Below are 25,605 nucleotides of genomic sequence, written 5' to 3' on the forward strand. Positions count from 1 at the left end.
TGAACCTAAATTGGATCTTGGAACCGATTACACACCATGTACGCCAAGAGTCAACTCCGTGCTTCAGTCAAGCACAAACTGATAACCACCATATGATTAGCTTGCAGAGCATGGGCTACCAATATCAACACCAAAGTGCTTACAGAATCGACCCAAGACTATAAGCAGTTCAGACTTACGGTTCCTAGCCCACCAGTGAGACGAGAGTACTCCACGACTCGAAGTATTCCGGCTCTTAAACCACCTAAATTTGACCACAATGATACGACACCATCTACTAACTCAAAAACATAAGCCAAAACCACGATTACAATCCTAAGCAAGCTAATGGTCTCTAAGGATTGGCATGAACTTCGTGACCCAAGAGCATCTTCACCAACGGCGCATATCGGGGCTGACTCACATCATGGTCTTCGATAGTACGATCTTCAGCCTAAAAACCGGACACTCTGATCCGGACTGAAAGTCGGGACTTGACGACGAGCGCGAGCCGGTTGAAACTGAATCAAGAGTTTCAGAGTTGTGAATCCCAAACCGCCTGATGCATCCTTCTGAACTATTCTGACGCTATTGTATGGGGATTCCACCACGACCACCGCATATTAAATCCTTCCGTTCAAACCTCCGTCGGCGTAGAAAAAGTTGTGTCCACTTCAGATCTGAAGTCGAAACTCTGTCTCTTTTCTGGTTGTAATCTCCTCCATTTGCATCACCGTCACAAGGGGACAGAGATCTAAGTTGAGGAAGGTGCCTCACCAAGCCTCGTGCCGTCGTCAACTAGGAATCACCAGAAATCTGTAAAGGGAAAATCAGATCTGGTTCATCCTCAAACCCTAAAAGCTGACCCACTCCTTCACCGTTGCCGCAAGAGACTCGCCGCTGTTCCAGAGAGACTCGGCGACCGTCACCGACACCTTAATCGAATCGCAGACAGATCTCCGAGAAAACCAGATCCAGACAAGCAAAGAGGCCAAGGACGAGACGATGGAGAAGCGAGCAAAGAAAAAAGAGGGAAAAGGGAAAAGGAGGAGCCTCCGGCTACGGCGGCGGCCGAGCCGGAGCTAGGGTTTCACTGCTAGCTTTTACTTTTAGAGATGGAAGAGAGCGTCTCTACAATAATTATACCATCTTTTTTTGTCAACTGAATACACCATCAATATTTAACAGTCTTAAATTAAAAATAAAAGCCTCATTAATCATTACCACCCACTCCATCTTAATTTATTCATTGTATATATAGATATATATATATATACTATATGTGTATATATAGATATATATATATATACATCATTGTATATATAGATATATATATATATACTATATGTGTGTCTGTGTTTGTTTTTTTAACTAATACAATTGTACTCCAAACCTATAGAATTGCCTAGACTAATCTCAAAAAATTGTAATCCACGTATAGATTTTTATTTCGGATATTCAGATTGACGTAAAAATGTCTATAACTGTGTGGTTATACGCTGAAGAAATATAGTGGGATGCATTTGAACTCATGTTGCTTAGGAACCTAGAGCTGGTTTATTTATATATTTATTAATGTATAGCCTTCCCTCCATAGTATTTAAATTGGTACCAAAATCGTACTTAGGCTGCTTGTTAGAATGAAATAATCTCCTAAACTTCTTAACATCAGTAGGAGTCGGCTTCACATTTTCATCATACATCGCAAATAAGACTTGGTTGACGATAAAACATGCAATTCTCTTTGTATTCTTCTTGATTCAAATGATGAATACTTTCAAAAAAATTTAACAATAAAACCCTTCAACTAAGTTTGTTTTGGGTAAAAACCCTCAAACTAAATATTTAACGAAATAACCCATAAACTAACTTTATTTAATAAATTAAACCCTCTTAGGTCATAATTACCAGTACTAGTGGTAAATCTTAATTTTAGGGGTTTTTACATTAAGTAAACATAGTTGGGAACTTTTATCATTAAAATAAAAAAATAAAAAAATCCAACATACAATAACATTATCTAAAAATTAGTAACTTTAATTTTTCAAAATTATCAGTTTTTAATTTATATAGATATGCGAGTCTGATTTTTTTTTAAACCAACACTATATATGTATAAGTTAAAAATGTAAAAACCCAAAAATAGAAAAAAAATTATCTAAAGCTTTACCTGTAATAAAAATTATCTAAAAATTAAAAATGTAAAAGACAAGAAATATACCAAAATTATATATTATCTAGTAACTTTAATTTTCAAATTAGCATTTTAGAAATTTCTATAAATATATGTCTGATTCATTCAGAAGATAATGTTGATTTAAAAAAAAAAAATCAGACTCATATATTTATAGAAATTTTTAAAAATGCTAATTTTGAAAATTAAAGTTACTAGATAAGATATAATTTTTATTATATTTACTTGTCATTTACATTTTTAAATTTTAGATAATTTTTAATACAGGTAAAGCTTTAGATATTTTTTTATATTTTTGGGGTTTTTAAATTTTAATTTATACATATATAATGTTGATTTAAAAAAAAATCAGACTTATATATCTATATAAATTTTTAAAATGCTAATTTTGAAAATTAAAGTTACTAATTTTTAGTAATGTTATTATATTTTGGATTTTTTTTTATTTTTTGTTATTTTTAATGATAAAACCCCCTCCAACTATGTTTACTTAATGTAAAAACCCCTAAACTAAAGATTTACCAGTTGTATTGGTAATTATGACCTGAGAGAGTTTAATTCATTAAATAAAATTAGTTTAGGGATTATTTCATTAAATATTTAGTTTGAAGGTTTTTATCCAAAATAAACTTAGTTGAGTGTTTTTTACGTTAAAAATCCTACTTTCAACACAAATTAGTCCACTTATGTTTCAACATTTCCATTGAATCAATTCAGGTGTTGATATTTTTTAACAGCTCCATTATAAACTTACTAATAAAATATAAAGAAAATACCCTAAAATATATCTATCCGTAGATTTTTTATTAAATATTTTGAATTACTGTAAAACATTGATATCTAAGAAATATATATTGAGTTTTAATTTTAAAAGGGTCTCAAGATGATTCACATTAAATGTAGAAATCCCCTTGGTCCAATGATTTGACTAAGGGTTCATTATTGTTTCTACACCATAAAGTTTGAATTTCAGTTTCAGTTAAGGCAAAATTATGCGAATTAATGGAGAGAATGCTTATAATAGATCTCCAGGATGGCGCAAAGAATACTGTCAAGCATAAATCCGATAGGACGGCTCATGTGATACATTCAAACGTGAATCCTCATAAGGCATGTAGAATTAACGGCTATAAAATCGTCTTTAATATTCTCATAGTTTGTGATAGCATAATTATCCAGCGTTAAAAGAGATGGTTCACACTAAATTGTGTGATTATTCTATATATGGCTCATTGGTATTGCATTTTAGTTTCTGTATACACAAATCAAGAGAGATTGGTGACCTGGAGTAATCGAATTGACGAAGAAACAGCTGATCGAGAATAATAGTTAACGACGCCACAAAGAAATGAAGATACATGACTTGGTTAGAAGAAATTTGACCTAATAGTAATTAAGAGATTAGTCAAAAATCTTTTGGTGTTATCATAGTTGGTTCAAAAACGGTAATCTCGAAATCAACGTCCAAAATTGCCACGCTACTCTTTTGGAAAAACTTTCGAAATAATTTTGAAAGAATCTTAAGGAACAGGTTGTGGAAAGGAGTATACACGAGCGCAGGGAACACCGACATTCCTCCTCCTAGCCCTAGGGCGGGCACACCGCACACCAAACCTTCCCGCCATGGAGCTGGCACGATCCATAACGCTCACTTCCCCGCCCTAGAGCGGGCACAATCCATAACGCTCACTTCCCCGCTCTAGGGCATGCACAGTCTTAGCTTTCGTAGTCTTGATCAAAGTGGTCTTTGTTTCTTCTCGATTGGATTTACCGTTGAATTTACGATAAAACCACAAAGACCGTCTTTCATAAAAGTTTGACATTTGTCATATAAAACGTATTGTACAAAAGGTGATTTCTCGAAAAGAAATCGTAAAAACGCTTAGAAGTCGAAAGGTGGCCTAAACAGGTCCAAAGCGCGGCAAGAGTCGACTTACCACTCTGCGAAGAGAATGAGCCCAACAACGATGACGGTCTATTTAATTCTCACAGAAGATAAATGGCAAAAGAAGATACATGTCAAGTTTTTGGGATAATCATGAAGACGAGGGAAATAAGGAAGATTTCCCGTGAAGGGTTAGACTCGTACCGAGGTAGAAATGGAAGGACAACTGACCTTGGAAGGACATATAAAGAGAGCCAAGACAAAGGCCAAGAGAATTTAGAACTTAGGTGGCTTGACTAGCGAGTTCCATACTTAGAACTTTTTCTGTTTTGTTCTGCGATTCTCCGTTGTTAATGATTTTCTTCTCATCTTGTTTTCGGTTAAACTTTGTATTTCAATTTATTTTATTCAATAAAACGCCTCTGTGTAATTTACTATCAATATTTTGGTCTTTCTTTATTTTTCGTATTCGTATGTTTACGTAGATAATCTAGATTCTCAGAGAATATCGGTAATCTTCGTTTCCTCCATTAACTAAAATCGACTATGTGAATTTTAGTTTCTACACCTTGGTGCTAAAAGTAAGGGGAAAATCGGATTCTATAACTCCCAGATCACCAAACGATTAAGAAGTGATACGTCTGACCAAACAAGCAGCGGCGTCATCTCCTTCAAGGAGAGAGCAACGGCTGATCAGGCCAAACCTTGCAACAATATCCTTGTCATCGAGTTAATAATCCAAATTATCGATGTCGAAAGAATATTAGTTGACACTTTCATCTTTAAAAACCTATGTTGCACCGGGACAGGTACGGAGACAGAAACGGGACGGGAAATGGTACGGCATATATGTGTCTGTCTATAAAAATATATGTAATATCTATAATTTTAAACTACAAGTCATACTATACACTTGAACTAACAAGCAGAGCAAAGAACATATATTCACAATCATAGATTAAAAAACGAGTAAAAAACATATAGATACAATCACAAAGTTAAAAAAACAAAGAAAATTTGATATAACCACGAGCAGTAATCACTTGCCAAACCGCATCAATATTTAGGTAAATAAAAAACTAGAGTTATAATAAATAAAAAATGCCAAAGAAATGTTTTCTCCCGTGCATCATAGTCAAAAACACACTCGAGAGAAGGAAATTGACCTATCCGAAATTCCCAAAAATCTAAGCCCATTAGTAGGAGTCTCAAGGAAGCCACTATGACCCTCAGATCAATTAAGCTAGCAGTTTTTTTTTTTGTCTGGTTGATTATGCTATTACAAATCATGAGAAACATTACATAGACGATATTAAAACCGACAATACTACTTGTCTTGTGAAGATTCACGCCTGACTGCATCACCCTAAGTCGCCCTATGAGATCTATTCCTGACTGTACTCCTTGCGCGATGCTGAAAATCTCTTGTAAGTCTTTTCTCTAATATTCCTGCATAATCCGTCTTTTTCAGGAATTGAAATCCAGACCTCCTCCTGTAGAAATTGCATTGCCTGGAATTCGAACCCCCGACCTGAGTGTAGAAGTCTTTAAACCTTGACCACTAGGCCACGGTGCTTCCACATTAAGCTCGCAGTTAAAACCGGGAGTACGTATAACGAAAACTGTGGAGTTCTTGGTCATCGATCGCCCCGCATCTTACAATGATTTTATCTCTTCATGAGTCCTCTTGCAGCAACTTGCAAGATAAGCAACGACTAACGAGTGGAATTGATTAGGGTTTAGTGGTGTTGAAATCAAGTGGAGGAATGGAAACGACTAGTTCCAGAAGATAATTGGGTTATTTAAAAGTTTTACTGTCTCGTGGTCACCACGGCAGGCAGCGCAGCCATTTAAGATGATGCACCGAAAAAAATAGAAAAGACTTTTGTTGTCGGTGAGTCTTGAGCAGTGCGTTCTGGTTTTATTTGAACATGCATTAAGATGTGAGGAAAAGTCTGATTGACTTTTAGAAATATATTTTTTCTTGGTGTGCAAATTTTTTTCTATTTGTGAAAGCTCTCTTATTATATTTTTATTTTTGTAAAAAGAGACTTTAAAAATTAGTGAAAATATCTCTTATTCGGATAATTAAACTAATATTCACTAATGAATCTGGATTATTAGTTTCGAATAAAAAGTATTGAATCTATTTTAATTTAATTGTTGTTGTAAAGTAAAGATTTTATTATAAAATAAATATTATTTTAAATTTTTAATACAATATTTATCGACAATATTTACGATTTACTTTTCTATTGATTAAAATATAGTAGCTCAGTGTATAGATAATGATATTTTTATTTTAAAATATATAGAATTAGTTTTTTTCTAATCTGCGTGTACGAATATAAAACAAAATAGTGTAATAGTAATTATAAAGATTAATAGAAAAATGCTTACTTGAAATATTTAGCATATTGTAAATATAATCGTCAATCATTTATCTTTGTAAATGGTTTAAAGTTAGGCAAATAGAACCATAAGTTGTTGACGAAAAAAAAGAACCATAGAAGTTCCACAAACAAATGGAGTGGTCGATCGGTACTGTAAAAAAAGTCGTCTACCTAATATTTATTACAATTTGTAATAGTGATAAATCCTAGAGAAAAAAACAGTCTTTATCCTTAAACTCAACAGACTACAACAATTACAGTTAATACGTGTTTAGTAGTCACTACATTCTTTCTGTAATTCTTTGAGAAAATACTGGTATCTTATGATAAGTGGATATGTGAAAATCCATGTAAGTACATTGTGTGATGCAAAGAAGTATCCTTATGTGCACATGAATGTTTATCTTAATGTTTCTGTTCATCTATGAAAAGCTTTTGTGCTTACTCATTCTTTGAAACCCTGAAAATGCAGTGCTTCAGCTGTTGTCTTCTGGAAGAACTTCACAGCTTATTCTGTGGTAGTTCATCATCTTTGTGTCTATGCTTATTGTTTAGCTATTTGCTTGTTTGATTTCAACTCTTAACGTTGTACATTAGCAGACTAAGAAGCTTTTGCCTGCTGGGCTTTTTACTGTGGTCAGGTGAGAGATCCTTTTGTGAGCTACAAGATATCTAAGTGGATTCATGTAACCTTGGGTTTTGTCTGTTTTATTGCAGTGCTCTCATTTTGTGTTTATATTCGTATGTGGTGCTCTCTGGAGGAAACCCACTTCCAAAGAAATTAAAACCATCTGTTAGTCCTTCATAAAAAAGAAACTTCTTTCCGGCGTTATAGTTAGAAATTTTGTATACTGGTTTCATGTGCTATGTTAACACTTAGAATTGCTCAATGTAGAAGTAGAAAACTTATGTAGGCTTTAATCACACATCTTTGTTTAGAAACAATCTTCAGGAGCTTAAACAAGTTTGGTTAACGAAATCTCAACAAGTATGAATCCAAAATTAAATATGACTTTTGCAAAGTGTGTAGACATGTTTCCAAGAAAAGGAAAATTTAAAGCAGAACACAACTGATTCCAGTGACAAACAAAGCAAAGATTATCAAGACAAACGGGCAAAATTAGGCGTGATTACCGAGCTGCTTGCCCCTGTGAGTGTTCTAAGAGCTGAGTCACTAACTTGTAAGTCCTTCCTGACAAGGCTTTGGTGTGGTTAACCAACTGCTCATGCCTGCATCATGGAAAACAGAGTTTAGATTCTAGAATTTCCAAACATTTAAGTCTTACGAAAAGATTGTATTCTTCTTCTTACACGTTGGGCTGAGTAGGCTCCATTATAACGGTTCCTGACTCGGAATCAATCTTGGCATCAAGCTTTGAGGTACGGATAAGGTTCACAATCCATCTCTCTGCCTCCTCATAGTTCAGGTTCAGTTTCTCAGCAAGCACCCTAACAAAGCCATGAGATTCTCAATATGTTTGAGAGGTGAAAAAGGAATACAACTAAACGAACACGATTAACTTACCCCATGTCGATTCTCTGATGAATTCTGCAATACGTTTCGAAGATAAACAGGCGGGCATTTTCAAGAAACTCATCTTTCAGCGGCACAGTTGAAAAGTTCCCATCATCAACTCGCTTTCCAAGGAATGGATCATTCACAATGACCTATACATCATAGTAACATGTCAGACTGTTGATTATATTATCTTATACCACATGTGAATGGCTTTACCTCTTCACACTCTTTCATCTTCTTCTGAGCTCCGTCAAAGTCATAATTGACAAACACACATGCCAGGAACTCCACAATGGGATCCTTGTAGGAGTAGTGTTCTTGTTGAATGACCTTGATGAATTCTTTCAGCTGAGGCCTTCTCCTTTTGTTGACAATGAAAGCAGTTGCCAAGTAACGCAGCAAGTGTGGAGCACTAGTTTGTATGGCATTCATATACCTAAAATTATATATATATAACATTAGTATACAATAATACATCAACTACAAGCACAATCCAAACACAAGGCCCGGACATAAAGAATGAAAACACTCACACTTATTACACATCAAGACTAACTTTGACTCAAAATTGTTTAACAAACCACCAACAATGCATAACTTCATTCCACTCAGATCTTCCATTTCAAGTTCGGCTAAAACTAACTAAGATGGACAAGACTAACAAGGGAGAAGCATAGATAGGTTTCAAATGATATACATGGAGAAAGTAATTTCTAAATAAAGATCTTATTTGCTAACTGTATACAGGAATAGCGCTATGGGAAGCAGATAACAGAAAGGTTTAAACTTACTTGTCCTGGATAAAAAGATCAATGATCTGTGTCCTTCCGTTATCATGGTTAAAGAAGATATAGAGACCCCAATGCATCAACCAGATCCTGTTCTGCACTTGGTTTAACGGCGATGCAAAACTCTGAAACACCAAAAACACTAATTAGTATCTCAAAAGCTACAGAAGCTAGAAGAAACTCGATAAGCAGACCTTAGAGTCAATAATTTCTTTAACACGATTGAGCTCTTCAAGAGCAATGTCCCAGTTCTGCATCAGAATCTCGGAAGCGAGCTTTCCCCACAAGGCGCTAAGACTTCTCTCGAGGTTAGAGCAAAGGGTCCTGTACTGGTAGAGGTAATCAGCAGCGCCCGAGTAGTTCCCACATTCAAACTGGAACTTAGCGTACTGATACAACGCCTCTATCTGGTCTGGACCAATCTGATAAAAAACATTACATATAAGAAACTGAGTTCATGCCAATCAAACAACACAAAAGATGTCAACTTTATCAACCATAATCATAACTCTATCTGGTCTGGACCCAATCTGATCAACCATTACACATAAAAACGAGTCTTTCCGATACAAAATGCAAACCAAACAAGACAAAATAAGACAACCCACAACTCTATCTGGTCTGGACCAATCTGATACACATAAAAATCGAGTCTTTCGATACTATATGCAAACCAAACAACACAGAATAAGACAAAACCACAACTCTTATCTTGCCCTGACCAATCTGATCAAACATTACACATAAAAATCGAGTCTTTCGATACTAAATGCGAACCAAACAAGACGAAATAAGACAAAACCACAACTCTTATCTGGTCCGGACCAATCTGATCAAACATTACACATAAAAATCGAGTCTTTCGATACAAAATGCAAACCAAACACGACAAACATAAGCCAAAACCCAACCTGATAACGTTCCTTGAGCATCTGGAGATTGTACTGCTTATCAGCCCTTAGCTCCTGAACAGCATTAGGGTTCAAAAGGAACGTCACAAGCGGTGCAGCCGCCTCCTCAAGAGACTTAAGCCTCGCCACAACCTCAGCTCTCCTCTCCACCATATCTATCAAAACACCACAACACTCATCAATCAACCAATTAAGCCTTAGAAAAACGCAACCTTTTACTATATACCTTGAGGAGCGTCTTCGGCGTGGTAAAGACTCTTGTGGATATCCATGGCGTAATCGACCATGTTGGTCTTGTTCAAAAGCTCGATCTTGAACTTGAGGATCTGCTCGTCGGGGTAAAGCTGACGCTCTTGAAGGAACTCGAGTATGGGGAACACCAGGTGACGGTCTAGGTTGGGAGCTACTCGAGGGGTTAGGTCGTAGTTCTCTTTGCTTTCCGCCATTTTTTTTTTTTTTTTGCAAAATCTCTCTCAATCTCGGAGGAGCTCTGAAGACGGCCAGTGGTGGTGTGTTTGAATTAGGGTTATCTTGAATTAAGACTTTCGGTATTTATACATTTGCCCTTATATTTCTTACATATTCTGTTTTTGGTTCTATTCGGTTTCGATTTGGTTTACCTCATTCTCAGACTTTTGGTATCGAAGGACAAAATCTCATTTTGATATTTAATTATTTATAGAGAGCGAATTCAATTTTGGAAGTTCGATTGTTTATATTATCTAAAAAATATTTTAAATTCAAATTAGGTTCAAGTAAAAATTAAAATCTAAAATAATATTTGTGTTGGTTTGGTTTGACTCAAATGATTTTTTGGGTCGGTTTGATTTTTTTGGGTTGGTTTGGTCGTAGTTTTTAGTTTGTTTGTTACTCAAAACTAGGGATGTTTAAACGGGCTCAAGGTCCGCGGACATAACGGGCTTGTATTAAACGGGCAGAACCCGTACCCGTTTAGTTATATATAAATGTTGTAACGGGTCCATCGCGGGCCGGCCCTTAAGAATATTTACTAAACGAGACTGCACGACCTTTTGAATTTGTGTTACAAAAAAAAAACTTCTAAGCTTTGAGACCTTTTTGAAGCTGTACACCAACTGCTCGACGAATTGCCCCAAAGAGTTTGTAAAACAGAAGGGCTTATGGAGGAAGAAAACTAGGAAGCATCCTCTTCAAGCGAGAACGAAGAAGCTGGTTTTGCGATTGATGACGACGAAGAGTTTCAATCAGGACCCAAGTTACAATTCAGGTGGATCTAACTTCATCAACTAGTTTCTGTATGTTAAGCTAATCATCCTCTTTGCTTTCTTTTGTTGTAGAGTTGGATCTTCAAAGGCTCGTTGGATAACTGAGCTAGGAATGGCTGAAGTTGAGGTCAAAAGAGGGAAGCTTTGGACAACAACTGGAATCATTCGCAGCGGGAAGACATACTGTTTCATTGAAGAGACTTTGTATGTTCTCAAACAAAGTTTTGTTTTGTTTTTTGTTTTGTTTTTACTCAGTGAACTGATAGTCTTTTCCTTTTGCAGGTATTTGTGTGAAATAGGAGAGTTGTAGATCTTTGGTAATGATGATGTAGTGATCCCTTTGAAGGGTTTGTATGAGATGATTGCAGAGGAAAAAAGTGGATGCTGTTGGGAAAGCTATGAGGTTTATAGATACTTGAAGGGTCTCGGTTACATTCTAAGCAGGCATGGAGTTCCTTAGACGTCAAAGAGTGCTGCTATCATGACACCAAGTGGTGGTGAAGAAGACGAGTGTACTACTGTCACTAAACTGTTGGGAGACATGCAACTCTGTTGTGATGCAAGAGCCGTGTTTGACGTGTATTTGCCAAACAGCCGGTTCAAGAAGTCTTCTCCTGGTGAACCTAGCTTTGTGGCTTGCTTATCAGGGTAAGCGTTTCAGTTTAGCTCCAACTGTTAAAGCAAGTTTTTTTACATTAAAATATCTTTTTCAACAGGGACTCTCCACCAAGCAAAGAAGATGTTAGAGTCCTGCAAAGCCGCATAGCTGCACCGTTGAGGTTATGTCATATCGCTCAGGGCCGTGTTAGTTTCTTTTCATTCAGTTCCATAAACCTCTCTGTCTTACCATAAAAATGTAACCAAAAAGAAAAAAGAAAAAGCGAAATGTTCTTGTATTCTTTAGAATAATAGACAAAGTAACTGAGAGTTTTACATACACTTTGAGTAATCTTGATGATGCTTATTCATGAGGGAATATGTACTACAACTTCTTATTTATTTTCTACAAGGCATTTAGTAAGAATCTTCCTTTGTGAGATGAGCTTGTATCCTCGTAGATGGAGGAGATACACTAGGAGGGACTGTGAAGCTTTTTCAGGTCATATGCGTTGGCAAACCACGTGGGTATTATCTTTGCCAGATATGGATACAAATCCTTGTATGCTTTTCTTATCGTATATTCCTGAACTCCAGTAGCTTCTTTAATATCTGCAACTCATTAAGTGTTAACATAAGTTAGGTAAAGAAAAGAGTCTGAAAACAGATTGTTGTTTTAGATGGAAAAAAAAATTGTATTGCAACCTTTGACCAGGTTCTTCTCATAATAAAGTTGCGCAATGATATAGACGACTGTAGCTGCAACTGTTGACGGTGCCCTGTCGCTGCAATAAGTAGAAATACGATTCTTAAGTCAGCATCACTCAAATATACATTTTAAGTTCCAGAAACTGCCCATATAGTGAAGGGTACCTGTTAACATGGTCACTACACCTTTCCGCAGCTTCTTCAGCAGCTTTAACGACTTGGCTATCCAATTTAAGGTCAGTGGAATATCGCCTCTGCAGAGGAATATACATAGCATCAGTAAATGAGAAGCTGTTAACCATTAGGAGATGCCACAGAAACTCACTGCAAACTCAACAGCTCGTATGTGCATCAACTGAGGCGGGAGGCCAAGTTTGTGAAGTACAGATCCGACTGCATTGGTAATCTTGGACTCTTCTGCTCCATCGGCAACATAAGATATTTCTACATTTAAAAAACAAAAAAAAAGGTTTTGAAGGAAAAGCAGATTCAACATCAAGCAATAGCAGTAACAAGAATCTTTCCAGGTACCTCTGATACTCAAAGCCATGCCATTTTGTCTGCAGGCTATGTAGATAGAAGCAGCGAAACGGACGTTTCTTCCCTTTATTTCTCCCTTTGTTCGTTCAGAGATCTCAGTAGCCTGATTCTACAGTTCAAGAACACACACATGCACACTAGTTCAAGCTTTCTGTATACTAACTTATCAAAAACACACACACACCATTTCAAGTCTTCTGTATACTAAGTTACTAACTATCAGGAACACACACTAGGTTTACTGACGAACCAAAAACAAACTTACCTTGACTGTCGCGAGAAGATTCAACCTGTAAAACAAACGGATAAGACGATAGTTAACTTCTTTAAATAAAAAGAAAGAAATAAAGAAAGAAAACAAAAAACGCTTACCTATCGGACATAGAAGCGATTATGGTGGCATCAGCGGAAGAAGCGTTACTCTGTTGCGTGGTGGCCACGGCAAGAGGATCGAAGCCAAGCTTCTGCGGATCAGAGATGGAGAGATGATCATCAGAGGAAGCGTTGTTCGGCTCAGTGGTTGCTATGGAGATAGATCTAGGGTTACGCGAGGTTCCAAGATCGGAGGTCAAGAAAGCAGTGTCAGTGGAGGCGATGAAGTGACCACAATCGGAGCAAGTTATCTTCTTCCTCACGTAATCGTACACGACCGCGTCATTAGTTTTGCAGCGACTGCAACTGTCGTTAAAGCCCCACATCGTCGAAACCCTAGAAGCTAGCTATCAATGGAGTCAGGTGAGATTTTGAAGAAGAAAGAAGTGGAGGGAAGAGAGTTAACAGAATAAACCGTTTCCATCCTCCTTTTTATAGACAAAATTGAGAAGGAGTGAGAATATTCAGCTGTTTGATGGTGCACCATAAATGTAAGCGTACAATGGAGTAGGAACCGTCTACGTATTTATTGGACGGTTCATAATATTTTCCATATTTTATTAGAGCGTCTATTTGGAGGAGAGAACTTAGTGCCATTTCATGGCTACGTAACCAAAACCAGTGTCGTTTACCTTAGTAAACTCTTACCATCTCACTCAACGACGTATTTCTTGGCCTAAGAAATATGTACTGGGCCTTAAAGGCCTAAGTTTGCTTCGTTATACCTACAAATATTTCTGTTATAATTGCTCCTTTCATTTCTTTTTTTTACTTTATTTTAACAGTGTGTTATTAAATCACCAAGATTCATATTACGAGTAGATATTCGATATACATCAATATTCATTGTTTCTACTTACAAAATATTTTCATATCTCTATAAGGAGAATATTCTATTTTTAGTCTTATCTACCATTTTGTGATTATCATTCCGTTTTATTGTTTTCTGGAAATATATTTTGATTAAAGCTAGTCCGAAAGAAATTGCATGTAATTGAGACAGGTGTGGTTCTCTTATTTTTGGCAGGTTACCAAAAAGAGTTTCATGAATTTAAAGGAAAAAAATTACATCTATTTTGGTTATGCACATGAGAAAAAACATGAAAATTGGTGTGTGTACCATCAATTATGTCATGACACCATTTTGCAGTGGTATGGATACTTTTAAAAAATTTATTTAAAATTGTTAATGTGGAACATTTTGCTAACTCAAGGGCGGTGAGTTGATAAACCCACTTTGGGACATTTTTTCATTCATACTAAATGGTTCTATCCCAAATTAAAATTTTAAAGTTGGATATGGAAGGAATTAAATGGATTAAAAGTTCATTTATAAATACATATCTTAAACTTAAACTGTCATTTACATTGTAAAACAAAAGTGTTGAGCTGTATTAATAAGTACTTGCTTAAATACTTCCAAATTTGTAAAAATATATTTCCATTCAACTTATTGACAAAAATGCCAACCAGAGATTTATTACTTACCCTTTTAGTATTTTCCTATTATTTGGATAATTCCAAAAGACAATGTACGTTCTCTATATACGTTTTCGGTTACAATATAAAGTTATCTTTAAAAAGGAAATTTGCTTTGTTATAGATAAAAATAAATTTGATTTATTCCAAAATCTCACTATCTGTAGAAACGTTATAGCCACAGCTTTTGCTTTTTGGTTTTTGCTTTATTAATCTTGAAATAAAAGAACAAGAAGACATACTAGTTAATTTCGTTTATCATATTTAAATTTATTTAATTTAAATATGAATTACTATTATATAGACATGGCATAGATAATACCAAAAGATGAACAGTATATAGTCTCTAGAATATGAGTGTTGAATGCGACTTATCATGTTGCGAAAAATACAAAATAAGAAAAATTAAGTTATTCGTACACTTTATTGAATTTTCGGTTGACTATGACCAAAAACAGCTAGAACAATTATTTTACAGTGATATACTCTATGATTAAATATTTTCTTGAAACACGTCAATTTTTGTAAAGAAAATAGAAATTACATTTCCTTGTGATTTTTTTTTTTAAATTAACACCTTGATAAAAGCATCAACTAAAGCAAGCAGAAAAGAAAACCCTAGATATGTATCATTTCTATATATAACAAGAATAAAGAAAAAAAAAAGAAAAGCAACTTGGCAATAGAGAAGAAAGAAGCCAAACCAAACAAGGCGTTATAAAAGGGGGAAGGGGAAAGAAAGTTCCAAAAGAAGGAAGAAGCAAATTAGCAAAGCCACCAAAAATGGAAAACTGCTACTTATAGTAACTCTATCTTTTTTCTATGCAATACCCTAATTTTGGTAATACTTTTCCCTTCCTTCCTTAGCCCCGCTCCTCCTTTCCCAATCCTCATATCAAAATCAAATTCCTATATATATATATAAAAACAAAAATCTCTAAAGGAAAGGGCTTTACCACTTCCCTCTGTATAATCTCTCTCTCTCTCTCTCTGTTTTCCCCTGTTTTTGATTAGATTCAGAGAAGAAGAAGATGGGGAGAGGAAGGATAGAGATAAAGAAGATTGAGAATGTGAACAGTCGTCAAGTCACTTTCTCCAAGAGACGTAATGGGCTGATGAAGAAGGCCAACGAGCTTTCCATCCTCTGCGACGCCGAGGTCGCCGTCATCGTCTTCTCCAGCACCGGCAAGGCTTACGATTTCTCCAGCGGAAGGTAAAAGAAAAAAGATGCTTTCTTTTGTTGTTTTTCGGTTCATTTGAGATTCGTAAAAAGGTTATAGCTTTATGGCTTTCTCTGTCTAAAGAAAGCGATTTGAAAAGAAAAAAAACAGAGCAAAGCGATATGCATGTTTCTTAGGGTTGATGGTGAAGTGTTTGTTCTGGGTTCGAGATTGTGGGTTTGGTTTCGTAAAAAGGTTATAGCTTTATGGCTTTCTGTGCGATTTGAAAACAGAGCAAAGTGGTTGTGACTATGTGGGTTTGGTTGTGTCTGAGATTAGTAGAGATTGAGGATAAAGAAGCAATCTTTAGAGGCTTTTGGTGATTTTGGTTGAAAGAAACTAACTAAAGGAGAGGTTTTTGTTTTTGTTTGAAAATGTGTTCAAGTATGGAGCACATTCTCTCTAGATATGGATACAGTGCTGTGACGGCTGGTCATAGACAAAGAGAAGAAGGCCAACAACTTCTACTTTGTTCTTCTTCTCAAGAAAATGGCGATGTGGTATGTGTATATCTATACTAAGCAGTGATCCTCTTCACCACAAGTTAGCCGTTTTACTTAACATGAGTTCCGTTGTTGCAGTTGCGGACAGATGAATCTTTGAGGAGTGAACTTGAGAGATTACAGCTTGCAATTGAGTAATGTCGACAAAACCTTGTGTGTTGTTCTTGTGTTTAAAGCTTCGGTCTTTTCATTTTTTGTTGGTTCAATGTTATTCAGGAGGCTCAAGGGTAAGGAGCTTGAGGGTATGAGTTTCTCGGATCTTGTTTCTCTTGAAAACACGCTGAATGATAGCTTGCATAGCGTCAAGGATCGAAAGGTGAAGAAGACAAAGAACCATTTTTTTTTTAATCTGGAGGTTGAAACTGTTGTGTGAATCATCTCTGACTTGCAAAGTTTTTGTTTTTGATTCAGACACAAATCCTGCTCAACCAGGTGGAAAGATCCAGGTTACAGGTAAAGAACAAGGCTTGCTCAGATTGTATCATCCATCATCAGTTCTTACTCTAAGTTACATCTCACGATCTGTGTTTCATTTTGCTTATAATCAACCAGGAGAAGAGAGCATTGGAAGAGAACCAGCTTTTGCGCAAACAGGTAAAGATTTTACTTTAACTTCCTTACACTAGTTCAGTCTTGTCTTCACCATATATTTACTGAGTTCAAAGCTAATGTACCTTCAGATAGAGTTGTTTGGATCAGGACCCAAACCGCTGAGTGAAATAACTCCATTCTCTAGCCCGCAAGAAGAGCCTGAGAGCTCTTCATCAGACGACGATGACGAAAATGACAACGAGGAGCTCCAGTCCAACACTTCCTTGCAGCTGGGGTAAGCTGCAAACTAAAACCCTACCTTGTGTACCAAGCTTTTTGCTCTAGACTGTTGAGAGAACTTGTGTTTTCTGGCTTTTTTTTTTAGGTTGGCTTCATCAGCGTACTTTGCAAAGAGAAAGAAGCCAAAGATTGAACCTCTCTGCGACAACTCTGGAAGTCAAGTGGCTTCTGATTGATCAATTAGTATTTTCCTAGTTATGGTGTTTAGTAGAGGTTTTATTGTGCATTCTCCTTTTGTTTCATGCCTGGTCTTTTGGTGTACATCGTATCAAGTAGAGTTTTATGTTCTTAGGTAATCAAATGTTAGTTTCTCTTGTTAAAAGTTTCTAACAGAGAAGAAACAGAAGTTGAGAATGAATCAGGACAAGAAACTTGCATCCAGTTTTTTTATTTCACTTCTAAAAGAAGGGTAAATTGTTCTAAACAAGGTTGCTTGATTATAAATAGGCTCAGACGAAGTATCAAAGCCTAGCCCAATTTTTCTGGGTCAGCTACGTAATGGGCCGTACAATGTGTTTTCTTCTTAGCTCTTGGGCTTTTAAATAAGATTAAGTTCAAATGTGTCGAGGCCACCGCCAAATCTGGACAGCTTGATGGTTTGAAACAGTATGGACAGGCTGTTCTCAGACCAACTTGGTACCAAATCAACAGAGAGTTTGACAAGCGCCAAAAGATACCAACTTGGTAATACCAAGTTGCTTTATTTTCTGTCAAGTACGTACTACAAGATCTACCAATGTATTTAATGGACAGTAAAATTTTGGTTAGATTTAACTTTAAGTAGAGCACTAGTGTAGTTGAAAGCTTTTAAAAAATCTTTAAGTTTAGAAGTCATAGAAACAAGTAGTGTAGTTGAAAGCTTTTAAAGAATTTTGATTAGATTTAACTTTAAGTAGAACACTAGTGTAGTTGAATGGATATTGAATTGTTAGGTGGAAGAAAAAAAAGATGATATGAAATGTAAAAATTACAAATTAGGGTGTTGAATCTTCTATATCAATGTACATAGTCTAATATTGCCTTTGAAGTTTAGAAGTCATCGAAACAAGAAAAGACTCGGAACGATTATAGTGTTGCATTAAAATAGTATAATTTTAGTGTTGGTTGGAGAGGTTTAGTGTAAAAATCACATTAAAATAGTATTTTGAAGTTGGGTTGGAAATGAAAATATTTTTAGTGTTGAAATCACACTAAAATAGTGTTATTTTGATATTATAATAGAGTTTTGGATCGGAGATAAATAAAATAATTTAAGTGCCGACAACAAAACACAATAATTTGATTTGAAAGTTCGGACACATTCCTGAATGCGTACGTGTCACACTCTGATAAAAGCTGATATAAATAATTGTAACAAAAGCGATTGATCGGATTCGGATATAGTAAAGATAAGGAAGGGTCATTTGAGAGGATATCTAAGGTCGGTCCACTTTTCGAGTTTGGTATCACTTGGTCAGTATAATTGAGCCAGTACAATTATAAATGGAACGTGGCCCTCGTGACGTTTATATCATTGGGTTAGTACAATTCTTTATCTATATAACACACAAAACAAAATATGTGTTAAACATACTCAAAAAGGAAAAAAAAATGTATACAGAGGAAAAGAAGAAAGACAAAAACTATGGCACGATCTTTGTTTACTTCGTCCTCTGCTTCGTACTCATCGTGGAAGTTTCAAGATTCGCTAAACCTTATCACAGCAACCTTCAGAACCTAATGGAGACAGAAGCATTAGTAGTAGAAGAAGGATTCGTGGACGTCCTGAACTCAGGGAAACTTCCATGTCCCTTCAAAACATCTAGCTCTGCCTCTGCTAGGAGTCACGAGAAGCTCTCGGGACTAATAAGACGAGAGGATAGAGCTCGTCCTCCATCTTCGTACTGCGTGAAGTTCCAGAATTTTGCCACTATGGCGAAACTGGTCAAAGACAACGGTGACAAGTACGAGTCACGTCCTTTCTCCGTTGGTGGATACAACTGGTACGTACATACTACATATATATGTTGAGATTGAGAAGCCAGCCCATATCGTTATGTATATATTAGGGTCAATGCTATCTCAAATTATTTATGGACCATATTAATAACTTATTTTTATATGATATAATTTTTATAATAATAGCTCCATCATTTATTTATTTTTTAACAAATTATAGATCCTAATATTAAAATAGAATAAAAAATTCAGTAACTTTAATGTACTTATTTTATGATTTTTTTTTCATAATCAGAATTTAGTTCGACCTTCAAATTTAAGCAAAAAAAAAAATTTAGTTCGACCTTCCATTTACACATGCTAAAAGATTGATCTAATTAGCGTTGACAAATCACTAATGATATTTTTTTAGCACATTGCTCTGAATCTATCTCATGATAATTAAAATTTGTAATGTTTTAAGTATATATAGTTTGACCTTCTTTTTGCTTGAAATGTTACAAGGACGTTACTAATCTACCCTAACGAGAACAAGCCAGTGGGCTCGGGTGGATTCGTTTCGATGTACGTTAGAATCGATAACTCAAGCCTCATAGCCAACCCACACGATGTGTATGCAGAGATCACATTCCTTACCTATAAAAGCACTATAGACAGATACCATTTTCTTCAGGGTACTAATTAATCTATAGAAAGCGTGAAAGATTTTCTTAATCTTTTTGTAGTTGCTTCGGACTAACTAATTTTGTTTGGTCTGCAGAGACCGATGCGCAGCGGTTTCATTTGTTTAAACAACAATATGGACAGCTAAACTTTCTTGAGATTGGTTACTACAGAGATCCAGGACATGGATTTATTTTCGACGGTGGACAAAGTGTGTTTGGTGTTGACATCCTCGTTGCTAACCCCTTTGAGAAGTGGGAAGTTTTCTCTTACGAAGAAAACATTCGTGACCCTCTTTTCAACTGGAAGCTCATTAAATTCTCTACACGTAATCTTGACTCTTACACTTCTGATTCGTTTTCTTCTGGAGGAAGAGACTGGTGAGTGGTGGCTCTCACTCTCTCTCTCGCACTATACATGTATATCGCTAGAGACTAGCTAGATATATGATGTTTGTGTACTTTATAGGGTGTTGAAAGTGTATCCCAACGGAGTTGGGCATGCAACGGGCAATTCGCTGTCACTCTTTTTGTTAAGTGCGTCAAATGAAAAGGGTTACGTGAAAGCCAAGTTACGAGTTATTGACCAGATCCGGTCCAACCATTTGGAGAAACAAGGTTAGTGTTGACTATTTAAGCTCATTTGTAATAACAAAACATGTTTCTAATCACTTCTTGATTTGTTTACTGTAGTGGAGGGATGGCCTAACGCAACGGAAAATGGATGGGGGTTTGAGAAGTTTATTTCTTTCGCAGATCTCAAGGACTCAACCAAAGGTTTCATTGCTGATGATGCCATCAAGTTTGAAGTCGAGATCTTGTCCTTCTCTAAGACCGATACTCTCTAAAATGGTCACACGATCATTCTTATGTTGTTGTTTTCCCCTGTTTTAACCGGAGATAGTGCGTTCGTAGAAACCAACACACTAATCTCTGCCGCTATGTAATTCCACGGTGGCCTAGTGAATTAACGTCACTTTGGTTTACTGTTTGTCTAATAATAACTTGTTGGAGCTTTCCTGTGTCAAATTGTGTTATAAAAAAAAAAGCTTTCCTTTGTCAATCTTGACTACAAATATCACATATATAACACCAAGCTGGAAAGATCAAAAGGCAAATGATTAATAAAGCAACGTAGCTTGAAGAGATGACAGGTGGAAACATGGTTTGTTAACATACATAACCAAATTTGTACACCACTTGTTTAATTTTTAATAATACCATAATCAGTTTCTCGTAGGTAAAAGTTATTAATGTGGGATCAAAATGTAGGCCCTGAATTACTGTCCACTTAATTTGAAACTGAGAAAATATCTACAACTAAATAGTTCGGTACGAAGAACAACTTATACTGGTTTGTGAAACCTGTACCTCGTGACATGCATCAAAGGCTCAGCAGTAGAGTATTTAATGTCTATATATAGAGAAAAAAACGAAAACGTTACACACATACTAAAAAAATTGTTTACAGAGGAAATGGAGAAAAACAAACAATGGATCATCAGTCTTTGCGTACTGATCACATAAATGTTGGAGAATGGATACACAGCCAGTTAAATTTGTAAATATGATTGGTGAGTACGCTGTAGGATTTAGGATATGAGAATGAAAACAAAAGAGGTTAAACACACAAAAGCATATAAACACAAGGTAGACAATGAAAACATAGGGGTAATGTCAAAAACACAAGAGCATAAACATATACATAAGCATAAGTCTTAGAAACAAGTCTGACAAAGAAGAGGTCTCCAAAACAGTCTTGAGACAAAAGATGGAAGAGACTTTACATAGAGGGAGAGCGACCACAACCAAGATAAAACAAAAGCAAAGACCTCCCTCCTCCACATCTCTCTCAGACTAACTTCCTGAATTTAACCTGTAAAATTGTGAAAATCAAACATTATGTTTCTGTAAGAATAGGTGTGTGTGTATAATGGCAATTCTCAAACTGCTGATGAAATCCCTATATACTAAATCACAAGTCACCTTACCAATTAAAATATGCCACATAATTTATCTTTAAAAATTATTTAAAAACAGTTAAAACAAGATAAAAAAAAACTTATCTACGATTTCGCAAAACAACCCACTACTGCACTACCATGATCCTCATTCTTCCTCCACGATCTTTTCGTTTTCCTATTCCTATATCTTTCAAACTCGACATTAGCAGTCTGTCACGAGCCAATAGTAAATTACTTATGAGTAAACGAATCTCAGCAATTCAAATTCTCCGGTTACGTTATCAAAATTATGTGTACAGTTTTTGCTTCATCAGAACCTGTTTAGGGTGAAGAGGGTTTGAGAAACAAGGGATATGGTGGATCCAAGTTGATGGAGATTATACCAGTGTAAAGAGATTTTACGGTAAAATCCGGTGGAAAATGAGAAAGACGGAGAAGGTAGATCGAGAACAGACGTAGACGTGGTACAATAGCAGTAATGAATTTTGATACATTTTTCTCTATAATTTTAATGTTTCAGATATTGAGTGAGAAAGTTGGTTTTGGTATGTTATAGGAACTTCAAGTGGTGAAAAGAAGCAAAGTCAGTGCTGCCATAGAAACATTCATCAAATTTCAAAAGAGAACCAACAGAGGTATATACTAGCTACATGTCTGTATTATCTTTTTAGTTTCTCAAAAAATTTGGTCCACCTTCACTGCACTGCAACTCTTCACGAGAATATTTTACTTACATAGTAGCATACACTAAGTAGTAACTATCCTCTATTCTCAAAATAAAAAGTTTGAGAACATATAATTCTCTTGATTTGCTTTCATAGAATAGTGTTTCTCTGTAATATTTTTTTTGGTGCAAATGTTAAGAGTTTCTCTGTAATATTGTTTCTGTTTTCAATTAAAATTCTAAATGTGATGAAAAAGTAACCATAAGTTGCAGTTTAAGAATTACTAAAAACAGGTTAACAACTAAGAAAACACACAAGCAGAACAAGACATAAAAAAGAGATGAAAAGCTTCAAACAAAAAAAATATTATTTTGTGAGCTAATTAAGATCAATGCAATTTTAAAAAAAAAATCTAACAGATATATTTGTGGTTATTCAATGATATATTAATGGTTTGTTTATGTATACTCAACTCTTTCTAATAAATTAATATAATCTTAGTTATATATTATTAAAATTTCTTTGTAAGTAAATTATTTTCGTGCGTAGCACGAGGTCAAAACTAGTTTAATAATAAAAACTTACACTTGAAAGTAGAGCCATGCGTTTCCTTTTGCTGTTGCGCACAAGAGGATGCTTGAGTTGCACTAAGCTGGAACGATAAGAGCAAACAAGTGGGGGATAAGCAGCTTTACAGAGCATGTAGGTAAGTAAGGGGGAGCGGCGTTCGAGTATGAGGGTTTCTCCGAGGTTGACGGAGGATTTGAAGTAGCCGTCTTGTCCAAACACAAAAGCCTTGTGAGCAGTCTTGGTATCGTCTAGTTCAAACAAGACAGCAAGTTTGTTTTCCTCATCAACAAAGAAGCTCCCACCAGAAAGTGAGGCATAGAAGTTAAAACCGTAGCTTGAGTAGGGGCCCGGTTCCACTCGCAAAAACTTGCTCCAGGACGCACGGTTGGGGCCAACAGTAAGAGTAACCCAAATCTCAAAAAAGCCAGATTCATAACCACCAAAGCGGACCGCAAGCTGCTCATCATCACCATCACCATCACCTCTAAGGAAGCTTGAGAGGGTCACAATGTCACCATTGAAACCATCTAAAGAGTCAAAAGGAAGAGGCAAGCGCGGTCCAAACCTCTCTTTGGTAAAATCAAAACAGAGTAAGAAAACTTGAACCTCTGTCACGCATCCAACCAGGCCAATATGACGATTAGCCAAAAAGTAGGTGTTTCCCTTGACAGACACGCCTCGCTGATGTGTCTCTATCGACCCCTCCTCGGGATTCACCTCCTCGAGGACCCTCCATGAATCAGACCTAATATCATAGATTTCGTACGCAACCTCGCGTTTGCGTTCTGGTAAAATGCTGTTATCATCCTCCGCAAACGTCAGGCTGAAGTCATCAACAAACCTCAGGATTTTGTGGTTGCGCTCGTTGGAGTTGGAGTTGGAGTCGTATCCGTATCCGATCGCGTGCCTGTCTTTTATGTTGAAACTTTCTCTCGGACCGATCAACCTTGTTTGACACAGGTAAGGGTTCCACAACACCAGCTTCGAGTTTTCCATAGCCACACATAACACCAATCCATCGCAGTGATATACCTTGGAAACCTCCAGTTCGTTAAGCAAATCCACCTGCTTTACCGATACATATTCTTCGAGATGGAACTGAAAAGAGTAGACCCTGCCATTCATCGTCAGAAACTGATGCTGCTGCTGCTGCTCTCCTGCTGCTGCTTTACCCAAAAGCCATGTTTTCGTTACAGCGTTCCACTTTTTGCAAGTAGATCGAACCGCCTTCAGTGATGTCATCGGAACCCTCCTCAGTATCTCCTCCTCAAGATCGCTGATCATCATCATCATCCTTCCAACTCGAATATTTTAGGGTTCTCCTCGAAATCTTCTCTATTGCCTTGCCTTGGTCGTGTATATCTATCTATATATACCCAATAATTTGCCTAGGTACCGTCTGGCTCTCAACTGGGCTTCGTATAATTTGAGGCTTCGTATAACATTCTTTTGGTTTACTATAAAGTTTAAATACACAAAGAAGAGACACCTTAATTTATAAATGATGATTAACTTAATCATCATGTACACCCCATCCTTAATAAAATATCTTGTTTTAAACCTCTACTAGATTTTGACCCGCGCTTTTGAAGCGCGGGATATTTTACGATGAAAATTTTTACTAATAATTTAATAAATATTTTGGTAATTTTTAAAGAGTGTGTATTTAAATCAGTATTTTTAAATTCAACCCGATTGTGATTATACCGGTTAATCCGCAGATCTGACAATTCAATTTATGTTTTTAAAATATTCATATTAAAAAATTACTAAAACCCGAGACTAACCGATTGAACTGATGGATGACCGATATGTAATCTAATTGGATTTAAATTGTAATAGTTTCATAATTTGTAATCTTATAATCGAAATTTTAAAGTTCACTATTTTGCAATTTATGAAATTATGACGTTTCTACAAAATTTTAAAGAGAAAATGATAGATATAAAATAACTAAAATTAATTATTTTATTATTTGGAAACATTGATAGTAGTGTAAAAATATATTGTTTAGAAACATTGATAATAGTATAAAGAAGTAAGTATATTGTTTGGAAACATTGATAGTATTATAAAGAAATAAGTATATATTGTTTGGAAACATGGATAGTAGTATAAAGAAATGAACATTAGTGATTTAATGTATGTTTAACTATAAAGTATAAAAGTATATTTAATTTAAAAACTTACAAAATAAATGTTAGGTCCAACAAAATGTTTTTGTTTTAATAAGATAGATTTAGATGCGATATAAAAGTAGAGTTATGATCCCAAGCTCACATCTTCTTCAATTGTTCAGAAAATAGTTGAAACTGCAAATATATATACAAAGATTGTGATCTAATGCATGACTTTTTTACAAAAAAACAACAAATACTCCATAGGCAAAATGTGCACTAAAAACAAACATATCTGTTGCTGAATTCGTGATAAGAAAACCCATAATATCACTAAAAAAACTCTGTTTGTAGCTTTCTTTGCCTATTCGTATCAAAACAAGAAACATGCACTATCTCATCAGTCATAACGTAAAACTGTACTAATCGTTTGAAAGGTAAAAAAAGAAGAAGTTACCTCTTTATCCCAGTTTGTGAATATAGTGACCAAGGAAAGACACAACACTTGAACAGCTAGTGCTGTCAC

The 25,605-nt window shown here is 35.8% G+C and overlaps 4 protein-coding genes and 2 pseudogenes across 4 annotated transcripts; 3 read left to right on the top strand and 3 right to left on the bottom strand.

The window, feature by feature from the left end:
- Nucleotides 1-7,440: 7,440 nt before the first annotated feature.
- Nucleotides 7,441-10,189, bottom strand: LOC108829654 (eukaryotic translation initiation factor 3 subunit E-like). The gene is made up of 8 exons (XM_018603272.2): nucleotides 9,896-10,189; nucleotides 9,670-9,824; nucleotides 8,953-9,180; nucleotides 8,762-8,883; nucleotides 8,187-8,406; nucleotides 7,977-8,119; nucleotides 7,763-7,900; nucleotides 7,441-7,681 (listed from the first exon to the last, which is right to left on the bottom strand). The coding sequence occupies exons 1-8, from the start codon at nucleotides 10,113-10,115 to the stop codon at nucleotides 7,582-7,584; spliced, it is 1,326 nt and encodes a 441-aa protein (XP_018458774.1). The 5' UTR covers nucleotides 10,116-10,189; the 3' UTR covers nucleotides 7,441-7,581.
- Nucleotides 10,190-10,365: 176 nt separating this feature from the next.
- On the top strand, nucleotides 10,366-11,955 carry LOC108829667 (uncharacterized; annotated as a pseudogene).
- Nucleotides 11,956-11,985: 30 nt separating this feature from the next.
- LOC108829666 (transcription initiation factor IIB-1-like) lies at nucleotides 11,986-13,456 on the bottom strand (annotated as a pseudogene).
- Nucleotides 13,457-15,305: 1,849 nt separating this feature from the next.
- Nucleotides 15,306-17,559, top strand: LOC130510837 (agamous-like MADS-box protein AGL18). Its single transcript, XM_057007514.1, has 9 exons — nucleotides 15,306-15,450; nucleotides 15,624-15,822; nucleotides 16,215-16,329; nucleotides 16,411-16,466; nucleotides 16,549-16,648; nucleotides 16,744-16,785; nucleotides 16,885-16,926; nucleotides 17,013-17,158; nucleotides 17,249-17,559. Exons 1-9 carry the CDS (start codon nucleotides 15,432-15,434, stop codon nucleotides 17,337-17,339), a joined length of 810 nt encoding a protein of 269 aa, XP_056863494.1. The 5' UTR covers nucleotides 15,306-15,431; the 3' UTR covers nucleotides 17,340-17,559.
- A 1,159-nt stretch (nucleotides 17,560-18,718) lies between these two features.
- Nucleotides 18,719-20,792, top strand: LOC130510508 (uncharacterized). The gene is made up of 5 exons (XM_057006889.1): nucleotides 18,719-19,145; nucleotides 19,606-19,775; nucleotides 19,862-20,144; nucleotides 20,233-20,381; nucleotides 20,457-20,792. Exons 1-5 carry the CDS (start codon nucleotides 18,754-18,756, stop codon nucleotides 20,609-20,611), a joined length of 1,149 nt encoding a protein of 382 aa, XP_056862869.1. The 5' UTR covers nucleotides 18,719-18,753; the 3' UTR covers nucleotides 20,612-20,792.
- An 823-nt stretch (nucleotides 20,793-21,615) lies between these two features.
- Nucleotides 21,616-24,394, bottom strand: LOC130511426 (F-box/kelch-repeat protein At3g13680-like). Its single transcript, XM_057008406.1, has 2 exons — nucleotides 22,978-24,394; nucleotides 21,616-21,639 (listed from the first exon to the last, which is right to left on the bottom strand). The coding sequence occupies exons 1-2, from the start codon at nucleotides 24,253-24,255 to the stop codon at nucleotides 21,616-21,618; spliced, it is 1,302 nt and encodes a 433-aa protein (XP_056864386.1). The 5' UTR covers nucleotides 24,256-24,394.
- Between the last annotated feature and the right edge of the window lie 1,211 nt (nucleotides 24,395-25,605).

This window comes from Raphanus sativus, chromosome 4, assembly GCF_000801105.2.
Source record: "Raphanus sativus cultivar WK10039 chromosome 4, ASM80110v3, whole genome shotgun sequence".
Classification (NCBI taxonomy): Eukaryota; Viridiplantae; Streptophyta; class Magnoliopsida; order Brassicales; family Brassicaceae; genus Raphanus; species Raphanus sativus.